General features: G+C 47.7%; 1 protein-coding gene across 1 annotated transcript; it reads left to right on the forward strand.

Annotated features, from left to right (window-relative positions):
- Positions 1–395: 395 nt before the first annotated feature.
- irf6 (interferon regulatory factor 6) lies at positions 396–20,873 on the forward strand. Its single transcript, XM_069942256.1, has 9 exons — positions 396–583; positions 2,463–2,668; positions 4,154–4,358; positions 4,732–4,814; positions 5,749–5,782; positions 10,508–10,651; positions 12,123–12,515; positions 13,868–13,986; positions 19,117–20,873. The coding sequence occupies exons 2-9, from the start codon at positions 2,495–2,497 to the stop codon at positions 19,342–19,344; spliced, it is 1,380 nt and encodes a 459-aa protein (XP_069798357.1). The 5' UTR covers positions 396–583; positions 2,463–2,494; the 3' UTR covers positions 19,345–20,873.
- Positions 20,874–23,326: the final 2,453 nt, after the last annotated feature.

Genomic DNA, 23,326 nt, shown 5'->3' on the forward strand with positions numbered 1-23,326 from the left:
GGAAGAGAGAGAGCTGGGGAAGGTGAGGGGGAGGAAGAGAGAGAGCTGGGGAAGGTGAGGGGGAGGAAGAGAGAGAGAGCTGGGGAAGGAGAGGGGGAGGGAGAGAGAGCTGGGGAAGGTGGGGGAGGGAGAGAGAGCTGGGGAAGGTGGGGGAGGGAGTGAGAGCTGGGGAAGGTGGGGGAGGGAGTGAGAGCTGGGGAAGGTGGGGGAGGGAGTGAGAGACAGAACTGAGGGAAGGTGAGGGGAGGGAGAGAGAGCTGGGGGAAGGAAGAGACAGAACTGAGGGAAGGTGAGGGGGAGGAAGAGAGAGAGCTGGGGAAGGAGAGGGGGAGGGAGAGAGAGCTGGGGAAGGTGGGGGGGGGGGGGGCGGAATTAATGCCATCTGGTTGGAGGGGGCCCAGTTGGAAGAGGAGGTGTTGCGCCTCCAGTCTGGCCGTGCGTGAGACCATGGACAGACGGGAATTGGTCACTGGCAGATCCACGTTATCGTGGCGGACAGAGGTCAGGAGCTCAACTCGTGATGTCCCAGTCTGCGACAGGTCTCTCCCATTTCCAGGAGACCTGCATTAACACAGATTGTCTGGTGATTATCTCTTTGCTGCCTTTCCTCCATTACAAAAAGTTTGCTGAAAGTTTTTGGTTGCAGAGGAGAAACGCCTCTGTCGTCTGTGCTCCTGTTTGAAATTCCACGGACAGGGAACTTTGCCTGTAACCATTAAGGCAGGGAGTGGCGAGAACTCGTTCTCGAGTCAGACCATGACGTCCGGTTAAAACAATCTGGGCTCAAAGGCTCCTCGGCCGGGAGCGGTGATGCAGCGTCAGCCTCTTCATGGACACCCTTCTCTTTGCTCCCCCCATTGCAACGTCCTCCTGATCGTTGTTCTCTGCACCGCTCGTCTGTCAGGCGACGCCGCCCGCCCGCCCGCACCCTGGGGGGAGTCCGCCTGCGCAAGGCTCCGTGGTGGAAGCCCTCCCACCTGCTGCAGTCTCTGTTTGCCGGGTGAAGGGGTCCCAGGTGTTGGCTTCCAGGTCCGAGCGGACACCCAGGGGACGAGAGAGTGGAGGCGGCCCATCCTGCTGGGTCGGGAGGGGGAGGCTCGCTCACTTTCCGGGTGCTGCATTTTGTCTGCCCTGATGTGAGTTAGAATGTAGATCAGCACCGGACAGGGACGGAGTCTCGGCTCCAGCGGCCACGACTCCCACCTGAGCTGATCCCACCTGCCCGCTCATCCCCCCCCCGCTCGTGGTCGTGTAAGCCCCCCCTGCTCGTGGTCGTGTAAGCACCCCCCCTGCTCGTGGTCGTGTAAGCCCCCCCCTGCTCGTGGTCGTGTAAGCCCCCCCCTGCTCGTGGTCGTGTAAGCCCCCCCCTGCTCGTGGTCGTGTAAACCCCCCCTGCTCGTGGTCGTGTAAGCCACCCCCCTGCTCGTGGTCGTGTAAGCCCCCCCTGCTCGTGGTCGTGTAAGCCCCCCCCGCTCGTGGTCGTGTAAGCCCCCCCCTGCTCGTGGTCGTGTAAGCCCCCCCTGCTTGTGGTCGTGTAAGCCCCCCCTCTGCTCGTGGTCGTGTAAGCCCCCCCTGCTCGTGGTCGTGTAAGCCCCCCCCTGCTCGTGGTCGTGTAAGCCCCCCCCCTGCTCGTGGTCGTGTAAGCCCCCCCCTGCTCGTGGTCGTGTAACCCTTACCCCCTCTGGGGGCCGGACCTCATTGAAGCAAAAGCCTTGTCTTTTCACCTGGTGTAACAGAAATATTCTTGATATAGTCGGTCAGAGAGAGTGTGGGAAATAAAAGGGGACTGTTCACAGGGCAGGAGGGGGGGGGTAGATGGGGGGGAGTGGGCAGAACTGCTGCTCCATCCCAGCAGGAGTTCACTCCATGAGGGGGAAAACACATCAAAAATCTTCATTCAACTTTCCCCGTCATCCTCCACCCTGGGGTTGTCGTAAAAACACTGCAGGACATGTAGGAGAAGTTGTGGGCCTGACTTCCACCCTGGCCATGAGTCTGATCTGTCCCTGTATATGCCCCTCATAATTTTATATCCAGATTGATTAGTTTAAAATGGTGAAATTCAGCTGAACTGGTTTAACTCAACCCATACAACATAAAATGAAAATTCTGCAGTACCACAGAGTGGAGGAGGAAACCGGGGTTCCAGTTTAAATATTTCCAGCACCGTGGAAGGGTTAGTTAGTCTGGTGTCTCCACACTTGCTGCCTGACCCACTGAGTTCTTCCATCACTCTATTGCTCCAGTTTTCGAGCATCAGCACTTCTTTACCTCCGGCTAAAATCCTGTTCAATACTTGCAATAGTCTGCAGGTGAAATATCTCTTGGATTAAAACTGGTGTGGATGGGTTAATGTTACACAGAATCAGGCCCTCTCTGTAATCCACTGTTCATTTAAAGCTGGGTCTCTGTCCTTCAGCTGTACATTCAGTTTTGTTGATATTGTCCTGTGTTTCTCCTAGTCTTCTGTGAGACCGCTCTCCCCTCCCAGAGGATGGCAGTGCACCCACGCAGAGTGCGGTTGAAGCCGTGGCTGGTGACCCAGGTGGACAGTGGACTCTTCCCAGGGCTTGTTTGGCTCCACCGGGAAAATAAACGTTTCCAAATCCCCTGGAGACATGCAACTCGCCATAGTCCTCCGCAGGAAGAAGAAAACACTATCTTCAAGGTAAGCAGTGTTGTGGTACCCAAATTCTGACTGTTCCCTATCCTGGAGCAGGGTAACAGTATCCCAACCCCAGGCTGTTCTAGAACTACCCAAGGCCTGGCTGCATGATCCAAAACGCTGCGTTTTCCTGCATGGACTGCAGCTGTGGATACTTGTCTTATATATTTTTTGTCTTTTTCTGTGCCATGGTATATTCTGGTAATTTGTTCAGTAAACTCCCCCAGTGTCCGGAATCCAGGCAACCAGTAACCCCAAACACCCACAAAAGAAAAAAGTAGATGTTTAAATTTGTAAAGTTAATGTTCTCCGAAGCAACCCACAATCCATGGTGAAGATGGGAGCCAATATTCAGCCTGTGAAGCGCTGTGCTGCTCGCCGCTGAGGTGAGTCTCCTAAAGTGTCTGCCTACCCTGCCTAGTAAGTCTCTATTCGTGTGGGGGGGGGGGGGGGGGGTTTAATTAAGCCAGTGGCATGGTTAGCGTCGAGGTTGGCACAGTGCTATTACGTTGCCAGTGACCGGGGTTCGAGTTTAAATATTGTATGTTATGGGAATGACCTGATTAAGGTGAACTTTACATAATTAAGGACTACAAAACTGATGTTTTTTCCAAATGAATCTACATTTTGCACAGCTTTTTTGGTCTTTTAAACTGTTTATTCTTAAACAGTTAGACATCGACAGAGGGAACCAGAAAACCTGCATCTCTTCCAATCCCTGTAGCTGCCGGATACTGGGGTTTTTTACTGTACTATTGTAGCTGGTACCTGTGTGGCTACAGGTAATAATTTGGGGGTATCTGTCTGTGGTAATTGAGTATTTAACAAGAAAGTTGTGTTCTTTCTGCAAAGCTAGCTGTAAAGTATTAATTGTTTTGGAGTGCTAATGTAACTCTTTAGTATTATTGCCTGCTCGTTGTATCTAGTGGAAATAAGCAGATGGGGAGTATTTGTCACTGGTGGGGTTCAAGGAGAAGAAAAGGGAACTCCGCTCAACTCCTGTTTTTATAAAGGCTTTTCAACCTGAAACATTAGGACTAAGGGCAGTTGGGGAGGTGCAGATGTCGGCGTGGGCTGTTGGGAAGGTGGTGCCGAGAGGTAGAGAGAAGCAAAGCTGAAAACCAGGCTGGGGATTTAAATGAGGCTGTTGGTCAGTGAACATTCTGAATGTGTAATTGCTGGAGTCGGTTGTTAATTTTGGGAATTGGCATGGGGGAGGGGAGGGGAGGGGGTTAATCATTTCAAAGGTCTTCCCATTAGTTCTTGGTGTTGCCTCACTTGTGCTTGGGGTGTGGGCCTTCTGATGACTGGCAGAAGACCCTTTGAGTTAGGGTAACTGAGTACCAAAGGGCTTCACATCTGCCCTGACCTACTGTCGCTGGTGCTGCTGTGGAAGGAGCAGTGCAGTTTCTCCAGGCCGTCAGGAGTTGGAGAGGAAGGTATGATGTGTGACGGAAGGGGGTTAATTCTGCTCCGTTCGATCTGCAGGCCTGGGCAGTGGAGACGGGGAAGTATCAGGAAGGGATCGACGAACCAGATCCAGCCAAGTGGAAGGCTCAGCTACGGTGTGCTCTGAACAAAAGCCGTGAATTCAACCTCATTTATGATGGCACCAAAGAGGTCCCGATGAATCCATTGAAGATTTACGAAGTGTGTGATATCCCTCAGATGAACAGTGCTCACAGCAATCCAGGTAATAAGTCCCTCCTGGGTACATAACAAGTGCCACAGTCTTGGACATCTCCTCTTAGTCCATGTGCCAGAGCTATGGGGAGCAAGAATGAAGCAAATGAATTAATTTTAAGGGAAGTTCCAACAGAAGCAAATTTCACTGATGTTAATTTTCAGCCAACAACAGCTAGTATTTACGGAGCTACATGTAGTGGAGTTTAATATCCCAGCTCAGAGCAAGGCTTCAGAGGCAGTAGACAAGTAGCAGGAATTGGAACACTGTTGACCAGATGGAGCTAGATTTCTGCAGGAAGGGGTGAACAACCTCCTGACCTTCAGTAGGGAGGAAGTTGTCAAGATGTGCAGTGACCATCTCGCTAATGTGCATGTTTCAGGATCGGTGCCCTGGGAGGATAATGAGGTGGACCTGGAAGATGAGGAGGATGAAGATTTGAGCTCCTCTCAGCCCCAAGTTAAGGTGAGTGGAAAACTTTAAAAAGGGTCCTTTATGCAGGATAACAGCAAATCCAAGAGGTCCTGTCACAGCCCAGACTGTATATGGTCAGGGTCACTACAGCCACAGGGGACCACAGTCGAGAGGTTGATGCAATGGTCATAATATAGGTCTAGGATCTCTGACATGGAATCAAACTCTGGAACAGCTGTGAAATTACATGAGTTGCTGATAAGCTCAAGTTCAATATGATGTATCAGTGAAAGAGGCCACTCTGCCCTTCACATAGCCAATAGTCCAGTTTACCTGCTCTGGGTCCATTGCTCTGGGAACCTTCTCCATAAGGTTTATCCAAAGTTCAGATTTATTGACATTGTACATACTTATCAGTAACTGTAAACAGTACTCAAGGAAGGATACCTATACAAGAGAGAGAAATGTAAACAAACTGAGCAATTCAGAAAATATTCAGTCACAAAAAATGTGAAAAGTGCACTGCCTTAAATGAGTCCCTGATTGAGTTTGTCATTGAGGAGTCTGATGGTGGAGGGGGAGCAACTATTCCTGACCTGGTGGTGTGAGTCTTGTGGCATCGATACCTCTTTCCTGATGGCAGCAGCGAGAACAGAACGTGTGCTGGGTGGTGAGAGTCTTTGATGATTGCTGCTGCTCTCTGACGGCAGCGTTCCCCATAGATGTTCTTGATGATGGGGAGGGTTTTGCCTGTGATGTTCTGGGCTGTGTCCACTACCTTTTGGAGGGCTTTCCGTTCAGGGATATTGGTGTCCCCATACCAGACTGTGACGCAGCCGGTCAACCCACTTTCCACCAAACACATCTGTAGAAGTTTGCCAAGTTCTCTTTTGTTGTTATTTTGAATCTGCTTCTGGCCCTTTGGACAATGTATTGAAGTGAATACCTGATAGGTTTATGCTAATTTCCCCTCTTTTACACACAGATGCAAGAGAGCTTCCCATTTCTGACCTTGAATGGTAAGTCATGGATCTGATATATTGCCAGACCTTTTGTTGGGCTATTTGGATCTTGTATTAAAAAGGAAACCTTGACATGAAATAACTACTTTGAGGACGTCATTCAGAGTAGATGAGGAGGAAATGGATGTGGAATTTGATGAGCTTCCTCTCTGGAATCTCTTGGCCTGTACTTATTGGAATTTAGGAGAATGATGGGGGATTACGTTGAAACATTTTGAATGTTGAAAGGTGTGGACAGACTTCAGGATTAAAGGTGCCCACTTAGAAAAGAGATGCGGAGGATTTTCATTAGCCAGAGGGTGAGGAATCTGTAGAATTTGCTGCCACAGGCGGTTGTGGAGGGTGGGTCACTGGGTGTATTTAAGCAGAGATTGGGGGGGAGTCACATGATGTAGTGGCCAGTCGAGAAAACCAGCCCTCTCCAGGAAAATAGAAAAAAAAGTCAGGAAAAAGCAAAGCATAACAGAAATAGAACACAAGAAATAGAAGATAAAGATACAGAGAAGAGAAAGAAGATGGCTCCCAAGAAGGAGAAGGTAAGAACAGCTGGAAAAGAAAAGTAAAAATGTTGCCGGAGAAGAAGGAAGAAGGACTTACCTGCAGGAAGGAACAGGATGCCGTGGTGATGAGGAGCACCCGACCCTCAAGGTCAGTACCTGCCCTGCAGAGTCGAGACCCACCAGCCGGTAAACTACAAAAATGGCTCTTGGAGCCAAACAAAAGTGCGCAGTCAGAGGAGAAAGAGGACACCGGCGAGAGGGAGGCTCAACAGAGGATAAGGAAGACAGCAGAAGAGGGAGCGACGAAACAGACATGGAAGGTAGACGGAGGGAAGACCGACAAGAAGACCAACGTCTAAAAGCACAACAGAGGAGCAGCCCTAGAGAGGAGGAACAGCAACAAGAGGCTCAGCAAGAAGAGGCCCGACAAAGAGATACAAGTAGCTCATCAGGAAAAACAGAAGAGACAGACACAAAGAAGAGAAGAAGAAGAAGACACAAACACAGATACCGACACAGAAGAAGAGGAAGAAGAAGACCAAGATCTTCACAGAGAAATAGAAGGTAAAACTGATGGACAAAGAGAAATAAAAGGTAAAACTGATGAACAGAATATAGATAAAGTCTTTTTTGAAGAACAAATGAGATCACTAGAAGAATGGTCATAATTAGAGTTTAATGCAATTAAAAGGGAAATGAAAAGAACAGAAGATAAAATGCAAAGGTTAGAAATGGTAATGGCAGAAATAGGGAAAAGAGTAGAGAATGTGGAAGAGCGGGAAACGGCTGTAGAAATGGAAGTGAATGACTGAAGGGAAAAATTGGAAGAAAGTGACAAAAAAAATTAAAGAGACACAAGAGTTGTTATCTCAGAAAATTAATTTGTTTGAAAATTATAGTAGGCGAAACAACATAAATATAGTGGGCCTGAAGGAGGGTGAAGAAGGCACAGACATGAAGGAATTTATAAAAGGATGGATCCCGAAGGTCCTGGGAATGACAGAAATGCAGGAAGAAATGGAAATAGAAAGGGCTCACAGAGCATTAACTCCCAAACCACAGACACATCAAAAATCAAGATCCATTTTAGTAAAATTTTTGAGATACGACAAGAGAAAATATACTGGAACGGGCAAGGAATAAAATTAGAGAAGATAATAAACCATTGGAATACAAGGGTCAAAAAATATTTTTTTTTACCCAGACATAAGTTTTGAACTCTCAAAGAAGAGGAAGGAGTTTAACACAGCAAAATTGATCCTATGGATCAATTTATGTTAAGACATCCAGCTGTGCTTAAAATATTTATACCCACGGAGCAAAACAGACTGTTCTCAGATCCAGAGAAAGCGCAAGAATTTACAGAATGTTTGCAGGACAGGAGAAGAGATGAAGAGATGTAACAAGAATGAAGAATGGCGATAAAGTATATATATGAAGATGTAAAAACAATGTATATGTAAAGAACTAAAGAGAGAAAAGAGAAGGGAAGGAAGGGAGTGGGGGGGGGAGAAGAGAGAGAGCTTTGTTATATGTGTTTTTTAAAAAAAAAAAGTGTTTTCTGGAGAGGGCTGGGAAGAGGGGGATTAACCGTCACTGCAAAATCAGTTGACTATGCGAACAAGATTGCTACCCAAATGAAAAGGGGAGTTGTGGTTGCCCGGCAAGGGGTATGGGGCAACTCAGAGGTGGGGGGGGGGATCTTTGGGGTTAAGGTATTAGTGGATGTGGGAACTGCGGGGGTACTTTATGTCTTAAATGTGTTGTCGTATATTAACTGTAATAAGAGAAAACTAAGATGAAAATGGAGAAAAGGGGATGGAGGTGGCGAAGAAGTGGAAAAGAGATGTATGCAAGAACGTTTTGGGAAGAATTAAATCAGATACTAAATAAAATTACAAAAAATAACATACCAAAAAAACTAGAGATATTTCTTTTAAGTTGCTCTCCATTGCAGGCAAAATCTTCGCTAGGATTCTACTAAATAGAATAATACCTAGTGTCGCCGAGAATATTCTCCCAGAATCACAGTGCGGCTTTCGCGCAAACAGAGGAACCACTGACATGGTCTTTGCCCTCAGACAGCTCCAAGAAAAGTGCAGAGAACAAAACAAAGGACTCTACATCACCTTTGTTGACCTCACCAAAGCCTTCGACACCGTGAGCAGGAAAGGGCTTTGGCAAATACTAGAGCGCATCGGATGTCCCCCAAAGTTCCTCAACATGATTATCCAACTGCACGAAAACCAACAAGGTCGGGTCAGATACAGCAATGAGCTCTCTGAACCCTTCTCCATTAACAATGGCGTGAAGCAAGGCTGTGTTCTCGCACCAACCCTCTTTTCAATCTTCTTCAGCATGATGCTGAACCAAGCCATGAAAGACCCCAACAATGAAGACGCTGTTTACATCCGGTACCGCACGGATGGCAGTCTCTTCAATCTGAGGCGCCTGCAAGCTCACACCAAGACACAAGAGAAACTTGTCCGTGAACTACTCTTTGCAGATGATGCCGCTTTAGTTGCCCATTCAGAGCCAGCTCTTCAGCGCTTGATGTCCTGCTTTGCGGAAACTGCCAAAATGTTTGGCCTGGAAGTCAGCCTGAAGAAAACTGAGGTCCTCCATCAGCCAGCTCCCCACCATGACTACCAGCCCCCCCACATCTCCATCGGGCACACAAAACTCAAAACGGTCAACCAGTTTACCTATCTCGGCTGCACCATTTCATCAGATGCAAGGATCGACAATGAGATAGACAACAGACTCGCCAAGGCAAATAGCGCCTTTGGAAGACTACACAAAAGTGTCTGGAAAAACAACCAACTGAAAGACCTCACAAAGATAAGCGTATACAGAGCCGTTGTCATACCCACACTCCTGTTCGGCTCCGAATCATGGGTCCTCTACCGGCACCACCTACGGCTCCTAGAGCGCTTCCACCAGCGTTGTCTCCGCTCCATCCTCAACATCCATTGGAGCGCTTACACCCATAACGTCGAAGTATCGAGATGGCAGAGGTCGACAGCATCGAGTCCACGCTGCTGAGGATCCAGCTGCGCTGGATGGGTCACGTCTCCAGAATGGAGGACCATCGCCTTCCCAAGATCGTATTATATGGCGAGCTCTCCACTGGCCACCGTGACAGAGGTGCACCAAAGAAAAGGTACAAGGACTGCCTAAAGAAATCTCTTGGTGCCTGCCACATTGACCACCGCCAGTGGGCTGATAACGCCTCAAACCGTGCATCTTGGCGCCTCACAGTTTGGCGGGCAGCAACCTCCTTTGAAGAAGACCGCAGAGCCCACCTCACTGACAAAAGGCAAAGGAGGAAAAACCCAACACCCAACCCCAACCAACCAATTTTCCCTTGCAACCGCTGCAATCGTGTCTGCCTGTCCCGCATCGGACTTGTCAGCCACAAACGAGCCTGCAGCTGACGTGGACTTTTTACCCCCTCCATAAATCTTCGTCCGCGAAGCCAAGCCAAAGAACATAAGAAGTAGAGAATTAGGCCTCAAATTGGATAAAGTGCATAAAAGATTCATTATGATCGCCTTAGTGATAGCAAAAAAATGTATAATGTCAACTTGGGAAATGGAAGAGAGCCTGAGATGGTACATGGAAATGAATAAATGTATTCCATTGGAAAAAAATAACATATAATTTAAAAAATAAAGTCACAATGTTTGAACAAATTTGGGAAACATACATGGAACATATCAGAGAGAGTTTGCCTCGGACCTCCATCCCCTAAAATGAGAATGGAAATGATAAGAAGACAAAACGACTAGATTCAATGTGTAATAAATAGATGACGCATTTTTCTTGTTTGTTTTCCTTTGAGTGAAAAGATTGTTTTATGGCTCTATTGTATTGTATAAGTTGAATATTTATGGGTATTTGAGGTGGGTGGGTAGAGGGGAGGGAGGGAATGGGGGGGGAAGGGGAGAAAAGACCACTGTGTAAATTTAATGAGATACATTTGTACATATTTTGGTTGATATAGTTCACAGTGTGGAAAAAAAAGAGGATTAAAGTTAGACTACGCATCAAAAAAAAGCAGAGATTGATGGGTTCTTGATTAACCAGGGTGTCAAAGGTAATGGGGAGAGGGCCAGGCAAAGATCCTCAGTGTCCTGGAAGGGATGAGACCGGTGCAATGTAAATGCATTTTTGATTATTTGGATTGTTGAACTGTGACTGTGCCCTTGAACCATTGCAGACTCACCCATGCCCCCAGCAAGTGATGCCAGCTGTTCTCCCAATGATTGGATAAAGACCGACCCAGACCAGATCCTGCAGGAGGAACCCCATCTCCCGGCGGAGATGTTGAGCACACCGGAAATGTGGATCAACTCGCTGCCCAGTAAGCACAACCCTGGTTGTCCTTGTGTCTAGCCTGTCCCCTGCCCCAGGAATGGTCCAACATCTTTCACCACACCACCCATTGGAATGACTCGTGTTGCTCAAACACCTATCAGAGACAGCAGATGCCAGAATGTGGAGCACACACACACTCTGCTGGAGGGACTCGGCCGGTCAAGAACATCCAAGGGAGAAAATGAATGGTGAACTTTCTGGGTCCAACCCAAAAGGTTCTTCTGTCTTTTCATCCGACAGAAGCTCTCGATCTGAGTTCCTCCAGCAGAGGTTTTTGCTTATATCACAAATGGCATCTGTACAAAGGGAAGAGGAAGTTGTACAAGACATTGGTGAGGCCCCATTTGGAGGATTGTGTGCAATTTTGGACATCTAACTACAGGAAAAATATCAATAAGATAGAAAGGATGCGAAGATTTACGAGGATGTTGCCCAGAATTCAGGAACTGAGTTGCAGGGAAAGGTTAAACAAGTTAGAACTTTATTCCCTGCAGGATAGAAGAATGAGGGGAGATTTAATAGAGTTATTTAAAATTATGAGTGGTCTGAATGGAATAAATGGAGATGAGCTTTTTCCACTGAGGGGAGGTGAGATACAAACCAGAGGACACTGAGGATTAAGGGTGAAAGAGGGGAAAAGTCTATGGAGAACTTGAGGGGGAAGTTCTTCACACAGAGAGGGGTGGGAGTATGGAACAAGCTTCCAGCTGAAGTGGTGAATATGGGTTCAATTTTAACATTTAAGAAGAATTTGGACAGGTTCATGGATGGGAGGGGTAAGGAGGGATATGGACTGGATGCAGGTCAGTGGGACAAGACAGAAAAATGACTCAGCACAAACTAGAAGGGCCGAAGGGGCCTGTTTCTCTGCTGTACTGTTCTCTGGTTCTATGAAAGTTTAATGAAAACGTCAGGGTTCATTGTTTTTACACAGAGCGTAGATGCCTGGAATGCATCACCAAGGGTGGTAGTGGAGGCTGGAACAATAGGGGCTTTTAATTTTTAAAAAAATTTAGGTCTTCAGCACGGTAACAGGTCATTTTGCCTGTGAGCTCGTGCCGCCCAATTTACACCCAATTAACCTACAACCCCTGGTACATTTTGAACAGAGGGAAGGGGTGTGAAGACATGTAGACTGTTTTAGAGGAGAGGGGCGTGATGAGGTATAGATGGAGTCGACAGAGGGGAGGGGGCTTAATGATGGTGTGATGATGTGCAGACAGTCGATGGAGGGGAGGGGTGTGTGAAGACGTAGACGGTATCAGAGCAGTGGGATATGATGAGGTGTAGATGGTGTTGATGGAGGGGAGGGGGGGGTGATGAGGTGTAGACAGGTGATGGAGGGGAAGGGCTGTGTGTGTGATATGTTGACAACCCTCTGCAGATCCAGATTATATTGCTGGGGAGTTCTGAGTTCCCTGTGTTGTGATTAACTGCATGCTTACCTTTCCATCCAGTGACTGACCTGGAGATCCAGTTCCAGTACCGAGGCAAGGAGTGGGGTCCGCCCGTCACGGTCAGCAACCCTCAGGGCTGCCGGCTGTTTTACGGAGATCTGGGTCCGATAGCTGACCAGGAGGAGCTGTTTGGTCCCATTACCCTCGAGCAGATCAAGTTTCCTGGGACTGATCACATTATGAATGAGAAACAGCGCCTGTTCACCAATCGGCTTCTGGACGTGATGGATCGGGGGCTGATCCTGGAAGTCAGCGGCCATGCGATCTATGCCATCCGCCTGTGTCAGTGCAAGGTGTACTGGTCAGGGCCCTGTGCAGGTGGGACCAATACCCCACATGTCATCGAAAGACAGAAAAAAGTTAAACTCTTTTGTCTGGAGACCTTCTTGAGCGGTGAGTAAAACATGAAATTCTGCAGACACTGCGGCTGGAGAAACTGGAATTAATGTAGCAATGATAAAGATACCTAACCAATATTTCGGGATCGAGCCCTTCATCAAGGTATGAGCAAAATGTAGTCAGACACTGGATTCAGGCTCCTGCCAACACTTTGCTCATAGCTTGATGAAGGGCTCAAGCCCGAAACGTTGGTTAGGTATCTTTGCCAGATAAAAGACGGTGTTTCACCTGCTGTTTGTGTTTTTACTTTCTTGAGTGGTGAGTTGTTTGGTGACATTCTGCACCAGTCAGTTTGGTTTGGGTTCCTTGTTCTCCAGAGCAGAAGCTCTGTTACTGCAGACTACTTGGTCTTGCTGCATTTCACCCACTGCCGTCTGCTCTTGTTGCCTATCTACTTGATTCACTCTGGAGACAGAAATGAAAACAGAAGTTTAAGAGGTCAAATGTTAGTGGCAGGTCTCTGAACAGCATTGCGGGGGGGGGGGGGGCAGTTTCAGATCCATTGCTCTATAGAAGTGGAAATGCAAGTAGATCTGGTGGTGAAGGCAGCATTTGGTAGGGCTGGCTTCATTGGGCCAGGCATTGAGTTACAAGAGCAAGTAGGTCACGTTGCAGCAGTATAAAAGGCCACACTTCGAATACTGTGTACAATTGGGGTCATCCAATGACAGGAAGGATGTGGAGGCTTTGGAAAGGGGACAGGTTTCCCAGAATGTTGCGTGGATTAGAGGGTCTGAGTGATGGGGAGAAATCGGACAGATGATAGAAATGTGTCATATCATGAGAGGCGAGGACAAGGATGTTTTTCACGTAATAGAGGATTTGGATTTAAGGTGAGAGGGCAACTTTAAAAGGAATGTTTGGAGCAAATTTTTTTAACCCAGTGGTGGGTGCCTGGAATGGGCTGGTAGGTGGAAGCAGATAAGACAGTTGCTTTTAAGTAGACTGAGGGATATGGATGGGAAGGAGAGGCACAGGTTGTAAGCAGGCAGAAGACATTTAGTTGTTTCTGTGCTTCACTGTTTGTTTTGTTCGATGTTTCAAACACTGCCAGTGTTCAGCAGCGTCTTCCACCTGAAATGTCATGACCCTCACTTTCTCGTTCTCTCTTTCCACACTGCCTGACCCTTATCTATACTGATTTTTGTGTCAGTTTTCCAGCAACTGCTGATGTAGTCCTCCCTCTCCGAGGCAAATTATAAAGGCCCATTTCAGGTTAATTTTGAAATTTGCTTCATGTTAAATGTCTCCAATGTGGTTTCACTACAAACCATCAAGAACTATTTCCTCGCTGTACGACTCTGAACAATCACTATTGGTGTTGGATGATTGTGTTTTAATTGCAGATCTGATTGATCTCCAGAAGGGCCATAGTAACAAAGTGCCTTCATTTGAGATTTACCTGTGCTTTGGTGAGGAGTGGCCGGATGGGAAACCGAAGGAGAGAAAACTGATAATGGTGCAGGTGAAGGATTTCTGCTTCTGGTCCCATATTATGTTTCATGCTGCTTCCGGATCTGGGCAGCACGGTTAGTGTGGCATGGTTACAGCGCCAGCAAACCAGGTTTGAATCGGTGCTGACGTAAGGAATTTGTATGTTCTCCCCATGACTGCATGGGTTTTCCCAGGGTGCTCTGGTTCTCCACCATGTTTAAAATATGTAGGTTAATTTGGGTGTAAATGGGTGGCACTGGTTTAAATAACTAGAATCACTGTCACATGGGCACCGATCCACTCTGGTTCACACTTGTGTGTCTAAACCACAGTCGTGGTTCTGTGCTGGTTCACACTTGTGTGTCTGTGTAAACCACTGTTGTGGTTCTGTGCTGGTTCACACTTGTGTGTCTGTGTAAACCACTGTCGTGGTTCTGCGCTGGTTCACACTTCTGTGTGTCTGTGTAAACCACTGTCGTGGTTCTGCCCTGGTTCACACTTCTGTGTGTCTGTGTAAACCACTGTCGTGGTTCTGCGCTGGTTCACACTTGTGTGTCTGTGTAAACCACAGTCATGGTTCTGCGCTGGTTCACACTTCTGTGTGTCTGTGTAAACCACTGTCGTGGTTCTGCGCTGGTTCACACCTGTGTGTCTGTGTAAACCACTGTCGTGGTTCTCCCCTGGTTCACACTTGTGTGTCTGTGTAAACCACTGTCGTGGTTCTGCGCTGGTTCACACCTGTGTGTCTGTGTAAACCACTGTCGTGGTTCTCCCCTGGTTCACACTTGTGTGTCTGTGTAAACCACTGTCGTGGTTCTGCACTGGTTCACACTTGTGTGTCTGTGTAAACCACTGTCGTGGTTCTGCCCTGGTTCACACTTGTGTGTCTGTGTAAACCACTGTCGTGGTTCTGCGCTGGTTCACACTTCTGTGTGTCTGTGTAAACCACTGTCGTGGTTCTGCGCTGGTTCACACTTCTGTGTGTCTGTGTAAACCACTGTCGTGGTTCTGCGCTGGTTCACACTTCTGTGTGTCTGTGTAAACCACAGTCGTGGTTCTGCCCTGGTTCACACTTGTGTGTGTCTGTGTAAACCACAGTCGTGGTCCTGCGCTGGTTCACACTTGTGTGTCTGTGTAAACCACAGTCGTGGTTCTGCCCTGGTTCACACTTGTGTGTGTCTGTGTAAACCACAGTCGTGGTTCTGCGCTGGTTCACACTTGTGTGTCTGTGTAAACCACAGTCGTGGTTCTGCCCTGGTTCACACTTGTGTGTGTCTGTGTAAACCACAGTCGTGGTTCTGCCCTGGTTCACACTTGTGTGTGTCTGTGTAAACCACAGTCGTGGTTCTGCGCTGGTTCACACTTGTGTGTCTGTGTAAACCACAGTCGTGGTTCTGCCCTGGTTCACACTTGTGTGTGTCTGTGTAAACCACTGTCGTGGTTCTGCGCTGGTTCACACTTCTGTGTGTCTGTGTAAACCACAGTCGTGGTTCTGCCCTGGTTCACACTTCTGTGTGTCTGTGTAAACCACAGTCGTGGTTCTGCGCTGGTTCACACTTCTGTGTGTCTGTGTAAACCACTGTCGTGGTTCTGCGCTGGTTCACACTTCTGTGTGTCTGTGTAAACCACAGTCGTGGTTCTGCCCTGGTTCACACTTCTGTGTGTCTGTGTAAACCACTGTCGTGGTTCTGCGCTGGTTCACACTTGTGTGTCTGTGTAAACCACTGTCGTGGTTCTGCGCTGGTTCACACTTCTGTGTGTCTGTGTAAACCACTGTCGTGGTTCTGCGCTGGTTCACACTTCTGTGTGTCTGTGTAAACCACAGTCGTGGTTCTGCCCTGGTTCACACTTCTGTGTGTCTGTGTAAACCACTGTCGTGGTTCTGCGCTGGTTCACACTTGTGTGTCTGTGTAAACCACTGTTGTGGTTCTGCGCTGGTTCACACTTCTGTGTGTCTGTGTAAACCACAGTTGTGGTTCTGCCCTGGTTCACATTTGTGTGTCTGTGTAAACCACTGTCGTGGTTCTGCGCTGGTTCACACTTGTGTGTGTCTGTGTAAACCACTGTCGTGGTTCTGCCCTGGTTCACACTTGTGTGTCTGTGTAAACCACTGTTGTGGTTCTGCGCTGGTTCACACTTCTGTGTGTCTGTGTAAACCACAGTCGTGGTTCTGCCCTGGTTCACACTTGTGTGTGTCTGTGTAAACCACAGTCGTGGTTCTGCGCTGGTTCACACTTGTGTGTCTGTGTAAACCACAGTCGTGGTTCTGCCCTGGTTCACACTTGTGTGTGTCTGTGTAAACCACTGTCGTGGTTCTGCGCTGGTTCACACTTCTGTGTGTCTGTGTAAACCACAGTTGTGGTTCTGCCCTGGTTCACACTTCTGTGTGTCTGTGTAAACCACTGTTGTGGTTCTGCGCTGGTTCACACTTCTGTGTGTCTGTGTAAACCACTGTCGTGGTTCTGCGCTGGTTCACACTTCTGTGTGTCTGTGTAAACCACAGTCGTGGTTCTGCCCTGGTTCACACTTCTGTGTGTCTGTGTAAACCACTGTCGTGGTTCTGTGCTGGTTCACACTTGTGTGTCTGTGTAAACCACTGTCGTGGTTCTGCGCTGGTTCACACTTCTGTGTGTCTGTGTAAACCACTGTCGTGGTTCTGCGCTGGTTCACACTTCTGTGTGTCTGTGTAAACCACAGTCGTGGTTCTGCCCTGGTTCACACTTCTGTGTGTCTGTGTAAACCACTGTCGTGGTTCTGCGCTGGTTCACACTTGTGTGTCTGTGTAAACCACTGTTGTGGTTCTGCGCTGGTTCACACTTCTGTGTGTCTGTGTAAACCACAGTCATGGTTCTGCCCTGGTTCACACTTGTGTGTCTGTGTAAACCACTGTCGTGGTTCTGCGCTGGTTCACACTTGTGTGTGTCTGTGTAAACCACTGTCGTGGTTCTGCCCTGGTTCACACTTGTGTGTCTGTGTAAACCACTGTTGTGGTTCTGCGCTGGTTCACACTTCTGTGTGTCTGTGTAAACCACAGTCGTGGTTCTGCCCTGGTTCACACTTCTGTGTGTCTGTGTAAACTAATCCTAGTTTCACGCTGATTCACTCTGCTTCCCATCTCTTTGACTGTGTTGACCACTTATTGTAGTTCCACACTGTTTCACATTGGGTTACAAATGACCAGCCGTCTCAGTTTGTGAAACGTACCATTCCACTTGCTTAATCATTATTGTGGCCACCAGTGCCAGAACCTACAAATGATTAAAGTAACAGTATATTTGCTCAAACCTGGTGGAACCTTTGGAATTAAAGAACTAAGGTATCACTCCTAGAATTGTGTACTCACATTGTACTCGTAATAAAACACATGAGTTAAATTGTAGTCACTCTCTTCTTGCTCATTAGGGTCAGTTCTACAGCACAGAGTCAGGCCCTTTGGCCCATCTTGTCCTGTCTCTACCCAAGCCAGTCCTATTTATCTGTGTTTGACCCATATCTCTCAACCTTCCTCCCCATTGTACCTGACTTTTAAATGTTACATGTGAACCCACCTTGGCCATTTCCTCTCAGTAACTGTGTAGCGGTTAGTGCAATGCTGTTACAGCTCCAGTAACACGGGTTCGAATCCCGTGCTGTCTTTAAGGAGTTTGTACATTCTCCCCGTGTCTCAGAGGGTTTTCCCCAAGGGCTCCAGTTTCTCCCACCCTCTAAAATGTACCAGGGGTGTAGGATAATTGGGCTGCATGGACTTGTGGGCTGGAAGGGCTTGTTACCGTGCTGTGTGTCGACATTTTTTAAAAATAATGATAATTTAGTGAATTTGTTCAAAATCAAGTTGCAAAGGTTTCCACCTGTTAACCCATGTGATCAGCAATGTTCTGGGTGAAAACCTGTGATATGTGAACAGAGTATACTGTGTACTGCAATCTCTCAGCTGCACCCCATCTGCCCACCTGACCCTGGGCTCTTCTCTCCTCTTCCACCCCCAACTCCCCACACTGCGCCCCCCCCCCCCCGAACCCTCTCATCTCCCCAGGCCCAACTGGCCCTCTTCCAGTCAGTTCCCAATCACCACTACCTTTTGTGACTATTTGAAATGTTTTGCCCTGCTGTTGTGTTAGCTCGTTACCTTTGACCTGAGGTTGATATCGGCAGTGTAATTTCTGAAGTTCCTCCTATCTGAGCATTTCCATAGAACCATAGAACATTACAGCACAGAAACAGCCCCCTTCAGCCCTTCTAGTCTGTTCTGGACCATTTTTCTGCCTAGTCCCACTGCCCTGCACACAGACCATAACCCTCCACACCCCTCCCATCCATGTACCTGTCCAAATTCTTCTTAAATGTTAAAATTGAGCCCACATTCACCACCACAGCTGGTAGCTTGTTCCACACTCCCACCTATAATCAGATCATCAGTTCCCTGGATCCCTGTGCAGTTTCCCTCTCTTCCCCCCCCCCCCCGCCAAAACTGGATCCCCACACAGTTCCATGATCCCCGTGCGATTTCCCCTCAATTCCCCCCCCCCCAGATCCCCACACAGTTCCCTGGATCCCCGCGCAGTTCCCCTCATTTCCCCCCCCCATCAGATCCCCACATGGTTCGCTGGATCCCCATGCAGTTCCCCTCTTCCCCCTCCCACCGGATCCCTGCATGGTTCCCTGGATCCCCACATAGTTCCCTGGATCCCCGTGCAGTTCCCCTCATTTCCCCCCCCCCCATCAGATCCCCACATGGTTCCCTGGATCCCCATGCAGTTCCCCTCTTCCCCCTCCCACCAGATCCCTGCATGGTTCCCTGGATCCCCACATGGTTCCCTGGATCCCTGTGTAGTTCCCCTCCCCCCCCCCACCGGATCCCCGCACAGTTCCCTGGATTCCCATGCAGTTTCCCTCTTCCCCGCCCCCCCCCCACCCCCCCAACCAGATCCCTGCGTGGTTTTCCCAGGTGCAAGGAGACGATGAACACAATACTTGGACGTTAACCAGAAACCGAGAAACACTGAACCCCACCCCATGTGACCTCTGATGTCCCCGGCACTAGTGAAGGGGCTACTACTCCTGGAGGCTCAGTTTGACTGTGAGGGGCTGTAGTTTGGAAACTCTGTGTGGTACCGTGTTCTCTCCCAGGCCTGACTTGTGCCTCCTGTGCCCTGGTCTTCAGGTTATACCAATTGTCGCACGGATGATCTATGAGATGTTTCACGGCGAATTTACCCGTTCGTTTGACAGCGGCAGCATCAGGCTGCAGATCTCCACGCCCGACATCAAGGATAACATCGTGACTCACCTGAAGCAGCTTTACCACCTCCTGCAGACCAGTCAAGGACACGATCCATGGCCTATTCAACAACCAAGCCTGCAGTTGCCCACTCCTCTCCCAGCCCAGTAACGTGCCAACAGTTAGCAGCTACCGGAGGAAGTTTCAAACGCTGCACAAGCTTCCCTGAACTGCATATGAAGGCTCACCTTTTACTGGCCTTCATTGATGCGTATAACTTGCACATGGTGGTGCCCTTGAAGAAAACAAGGGTCGTCGTGTCACAGAGCACACAGTGTGGGGGGAGCTTGGCAGATCAGGCAGCATCGTGGAAGGCAGTAGGATGGTCAACATTTCCAGCGAAACACGCTTCGTCAGGAGTGTTGATGAAGGGGTTCAACCCAAATCATCGACTGTCCATGGATCCTGCCCGCCTTCTTAGTTCCTCCAGCACTCTGTGTTTCTAGAACACGTTTCCCAGCATCTGTAGATCTTGTGTATCGTCATCATGTCATGTCAAGCCCATGCTAATTGATTCAATCAAACTCCTTCAGGATATATTGTTTGGCTAGTCTCCACATAACCAATCTTGGTTAATGCAATATTCAGAACTCTCTAAGATGAGCAATGACTTGGAGCAGTTTATTCTCAATTCTTACAGTCCAGTGTAATCTTAGCATAATTTCCGATTGTTACAAAGGTAGTATTTCTGGAGTATTTTTCATGTCCTGGGTGTTCTGGAGTACTTCCAATGTGTATTTGCTATTCTAAAAGAAGCCCCGGGAAGCCCGTTGATGCCAAAAACACCAGATAATGTCTTGTCTCCAGTGTTTGGGTTTTCAAAATTGACGGTAGAATTTGCAATACAAAATGAATCCCCAGAGACCCAAAAACGACATGAGGTGGATCTTGTCAGATACAGGCAGCCAGAGCAGGCAAGGGAACTTTGGAAACATGTTGATGCACTGGGAAAACATGGTTTAAACGGCCTGTGATCAGGGAGTTCCCTTTACAACTCATTCCAACCTGTCTTAGTTTTTTTTTAAACTTAAAGAATGGAAAGGTAAAAAACAAACTCAAAACTGTACACTTTGGATGCAAGATACAGTTAGTGAATTTCTCTTGTAATTAAATGATGGAACTGGAAGTTGATACGACTTTAGTGGCCAAGCTGTTTGAGAGATGATGAAAGTTATTGGGTGAATTTCTCGACCCCCCCCACCCTCATTCTCTGCAAAATGATTGAATGGTCAGTGTCATCAGAACACAAATTCTCAGTGAGTGGCAATGAGATTAAAATGAGTTCTCCCCACTTGTATAAAAGGGAATAACTCTGGGTTTTGTCTAATATTGCAGCTGCTTTTTTTTTAAATTATATGTAGCCCCACTTTTAACATCAAACAGGTACTGTATTCTACTCCAGGCTGTAGGTTTGACTTGAGTTGAATGGTCCAGGATTAAAGTGGAATTTGGAAAGATTTGGTCAAAGCAAGAACACTAATAAATCATCAGTTTAGTTGCAAATCACTTTTGATCAAATCTTTAAAGATGTGTAAATCTGAGGAATGTAACTTCTACTAAGCATCTAATATGATTTTATACATTCCAGTACCCTGTTTATTTGACATTACTAACATATTAAATTGCAATTTTTAAATCTTTTTGCAGTGTGACTATTTAATGTAGCCATATAAGAATTACAGCACAGAAACAGTCATTTCGGCCCTTCTAGTCCATGCCGAACACCTTCTTCCACCTAGCCCCATTGACCCACATCCAGCCCATAACCTTCCACGCCTCTCTTGTCAATAATATTTCAATGGTTCTTTGGAACAAAACTGCAAGAGAGAAAGCCCTCCCAAGAGAAGATATTTGGAAGTGTGGCTGTGAGTTGGTCCTTTTCATTCTGATTGAAATCTATTTGTCACATTGTACCCCATCCGGTGAGAAGGATTCTTCTGCCTGCAGATCGGCAGGCTGTCTCGAGCATTGCATACAGCCATGTGAAGAGCACAAATTAGAGTTTGGAATTACAATGAAAGGAAGATCGATTAGCACCAAGCAAGGGCAGTGTGAGAGCACGATTGTGGGGAAGATACTGTCTTTAAGCCGATTTGTGTGTGGTTTCAAATTCAAATGATAGGAGAGTGGAGGGAGTGTGTCCGGGGTGTGTCCAGGCCACAGGAGATGTAGATGAACTCTGTGGAGGGGAGGGAGGTGTGCATGATGTTCTGAACTGCACAGCTTCCAATCCTGAGCAGGGCAGCTTCCATCCCACGCTGTTATGCATCCAGCAAATCTACTCTCGATGGGCCCCTGTAGACGTTGTAGAGGGACGGGTGACAATATTCGGAGAAATTAGAGGTGTTGGGGGTTTCTGACCGTTGGATCGACGTGCTTGTCTTGGGTCAGGTCATTGGAATCTCTCTGCTCTTGTGGAATTTGGCCCCGCCACAGGTTTGTAAGTTCGGGGCCCCATCATACACACCAAATCCTAAACAATCAGCTGCTAGAACCCCAGCAGTGAGGTTAACCCAGAGCGTTCACTTTCACCAGTGATTGGCAAACTTGGGAAGTGTTTCGCTGAATGTTCATGGTCAATGGTTAAAATGTCTTTTTCCCATTCTTTTGAGTGTCAGTTTAATTGGACTGGAGGAGATCATTCCAGACCCATTGAAGAAGGGCGATGATCTGTGCACCTGGTGGGCTTACACCCTGCATTAACAAATGTTAGTTACCCAGTGAGGTGGCATCAATTGCTTTTTCTGAAGAGGTCCAATTTTTCCCATCCACAGACTTGGAACCATCCCAAACACCATGGACTCTCACACCAGCAGGAAACATCTCTTCCCCCACCCCACAGGCAGATCCCATTAAAATATTTAACTTCGATCTTTCACCTACCAGCAAGCAGAATTCCTTCATGTCGTCATCAGCCTTTGGTGGTTCAAACATGTTGGTGCACACGGACTGGGTGTCAGAGAAGATGAAACCTATCAATAAGATAGAAAGAGTGCAGAGAAGATTTACCAGGATTTTGCCCAGACTTTGGGGACTGAGTTACAGGGAAAGGTTAAACAGGTTAGGACTTTATTCCTGGAGTGTAGAAGAATGAGGGGAGATTTGATAGGGGTATTTAAAATTATGAGTGGTCTGGACAGCATCGATGAAGATAGGCTTTTTCCCCTGAGGAAATGGGTTACGAGTGAAAGAGGAAATGTTTAGGGGGAACTTCTTCACACAGACAGTGGTGGGAATGTGGAACAAGCTGCCAGCTGAAGTGTTGAATGTGGGCTCAATTTTGACATTTAAGAAGAATATGGATGGGAGAGGTATGGAGGGCTACAGACTGGGTGCAGGTCAATGGGACTAGGCAGAATAATGGACTAGAAGGGCTGAAGGGGCCTGTTTCTGTGCTATTCTGTTATTTGGTTCTTCTTTGATTTGGCTGAGAGTCGACGTGCTCCCACTCTGGTGATGAATCACAGCCCTGTAGGGCAGCCTGTCATCTCCACTGGTATGTTTTAAATGGCATTTCTGCTTCTGTTCTGCCCTCTGAATATTTCAAATGACTGAGGTTTGGATGCTGTACCTTGGAGTAGGGAAGGCCTTGTGGGGTAAATGGGAGCAGGTTCTAAGGTTGGCTAACTGATCAGCCTGAAACGAAGCACGATTGTTGATGCAATTCTTTTTTAAAATGCATTTTGATGAAATTTTCAAATACCTCAGTGGAAGCATCACTGTTTTCTTGCTGTTCCCTGAATTAAATCTTGGAAATGCTCAGCAGGTCAGGCAGCATCTATGGAGAGAGAAACAGGGTTCTGAGTTCTCTATTTTTATAGTGGGATCGTCACAGTGAAACGTTAACTCAATTGTTGGCTCATGAGATGCTGTCTGGCCCACTGAGTAATCTAGGTTTTATCTGGTTAGGTGCTGATGGCATCTACCTGCTGTGGAGGCCAGGTCGTTGGGTGTATTTAAGGCAGAGATTGATAGCTATCTGAATAGTCAGGGTATCAAGGCTTATGGGGAGTGGGGCTGAGTGGGAGAATGGATCAGCGCATGGTGGAACAGCAGGGAGGACTCAATGGGCCAAATGGGCTACTTCAGCTCC

Source organism: Narcine bancroftii, chromosome 5 (assembly GCF_036971445.1).
Source record: "Narcine bancroftii isolate sNarBan1 chromosome 5, sNarBan1.hap1, whole genome shotgun sequence".
NCBI classification, from domain to species: domain Eukaryota; kingdom Metazoa; phylum Chordata; class Chondrichthyes; order Torpediniformes; family Narcinidae; genus Narcine; species Narcine bancroftii.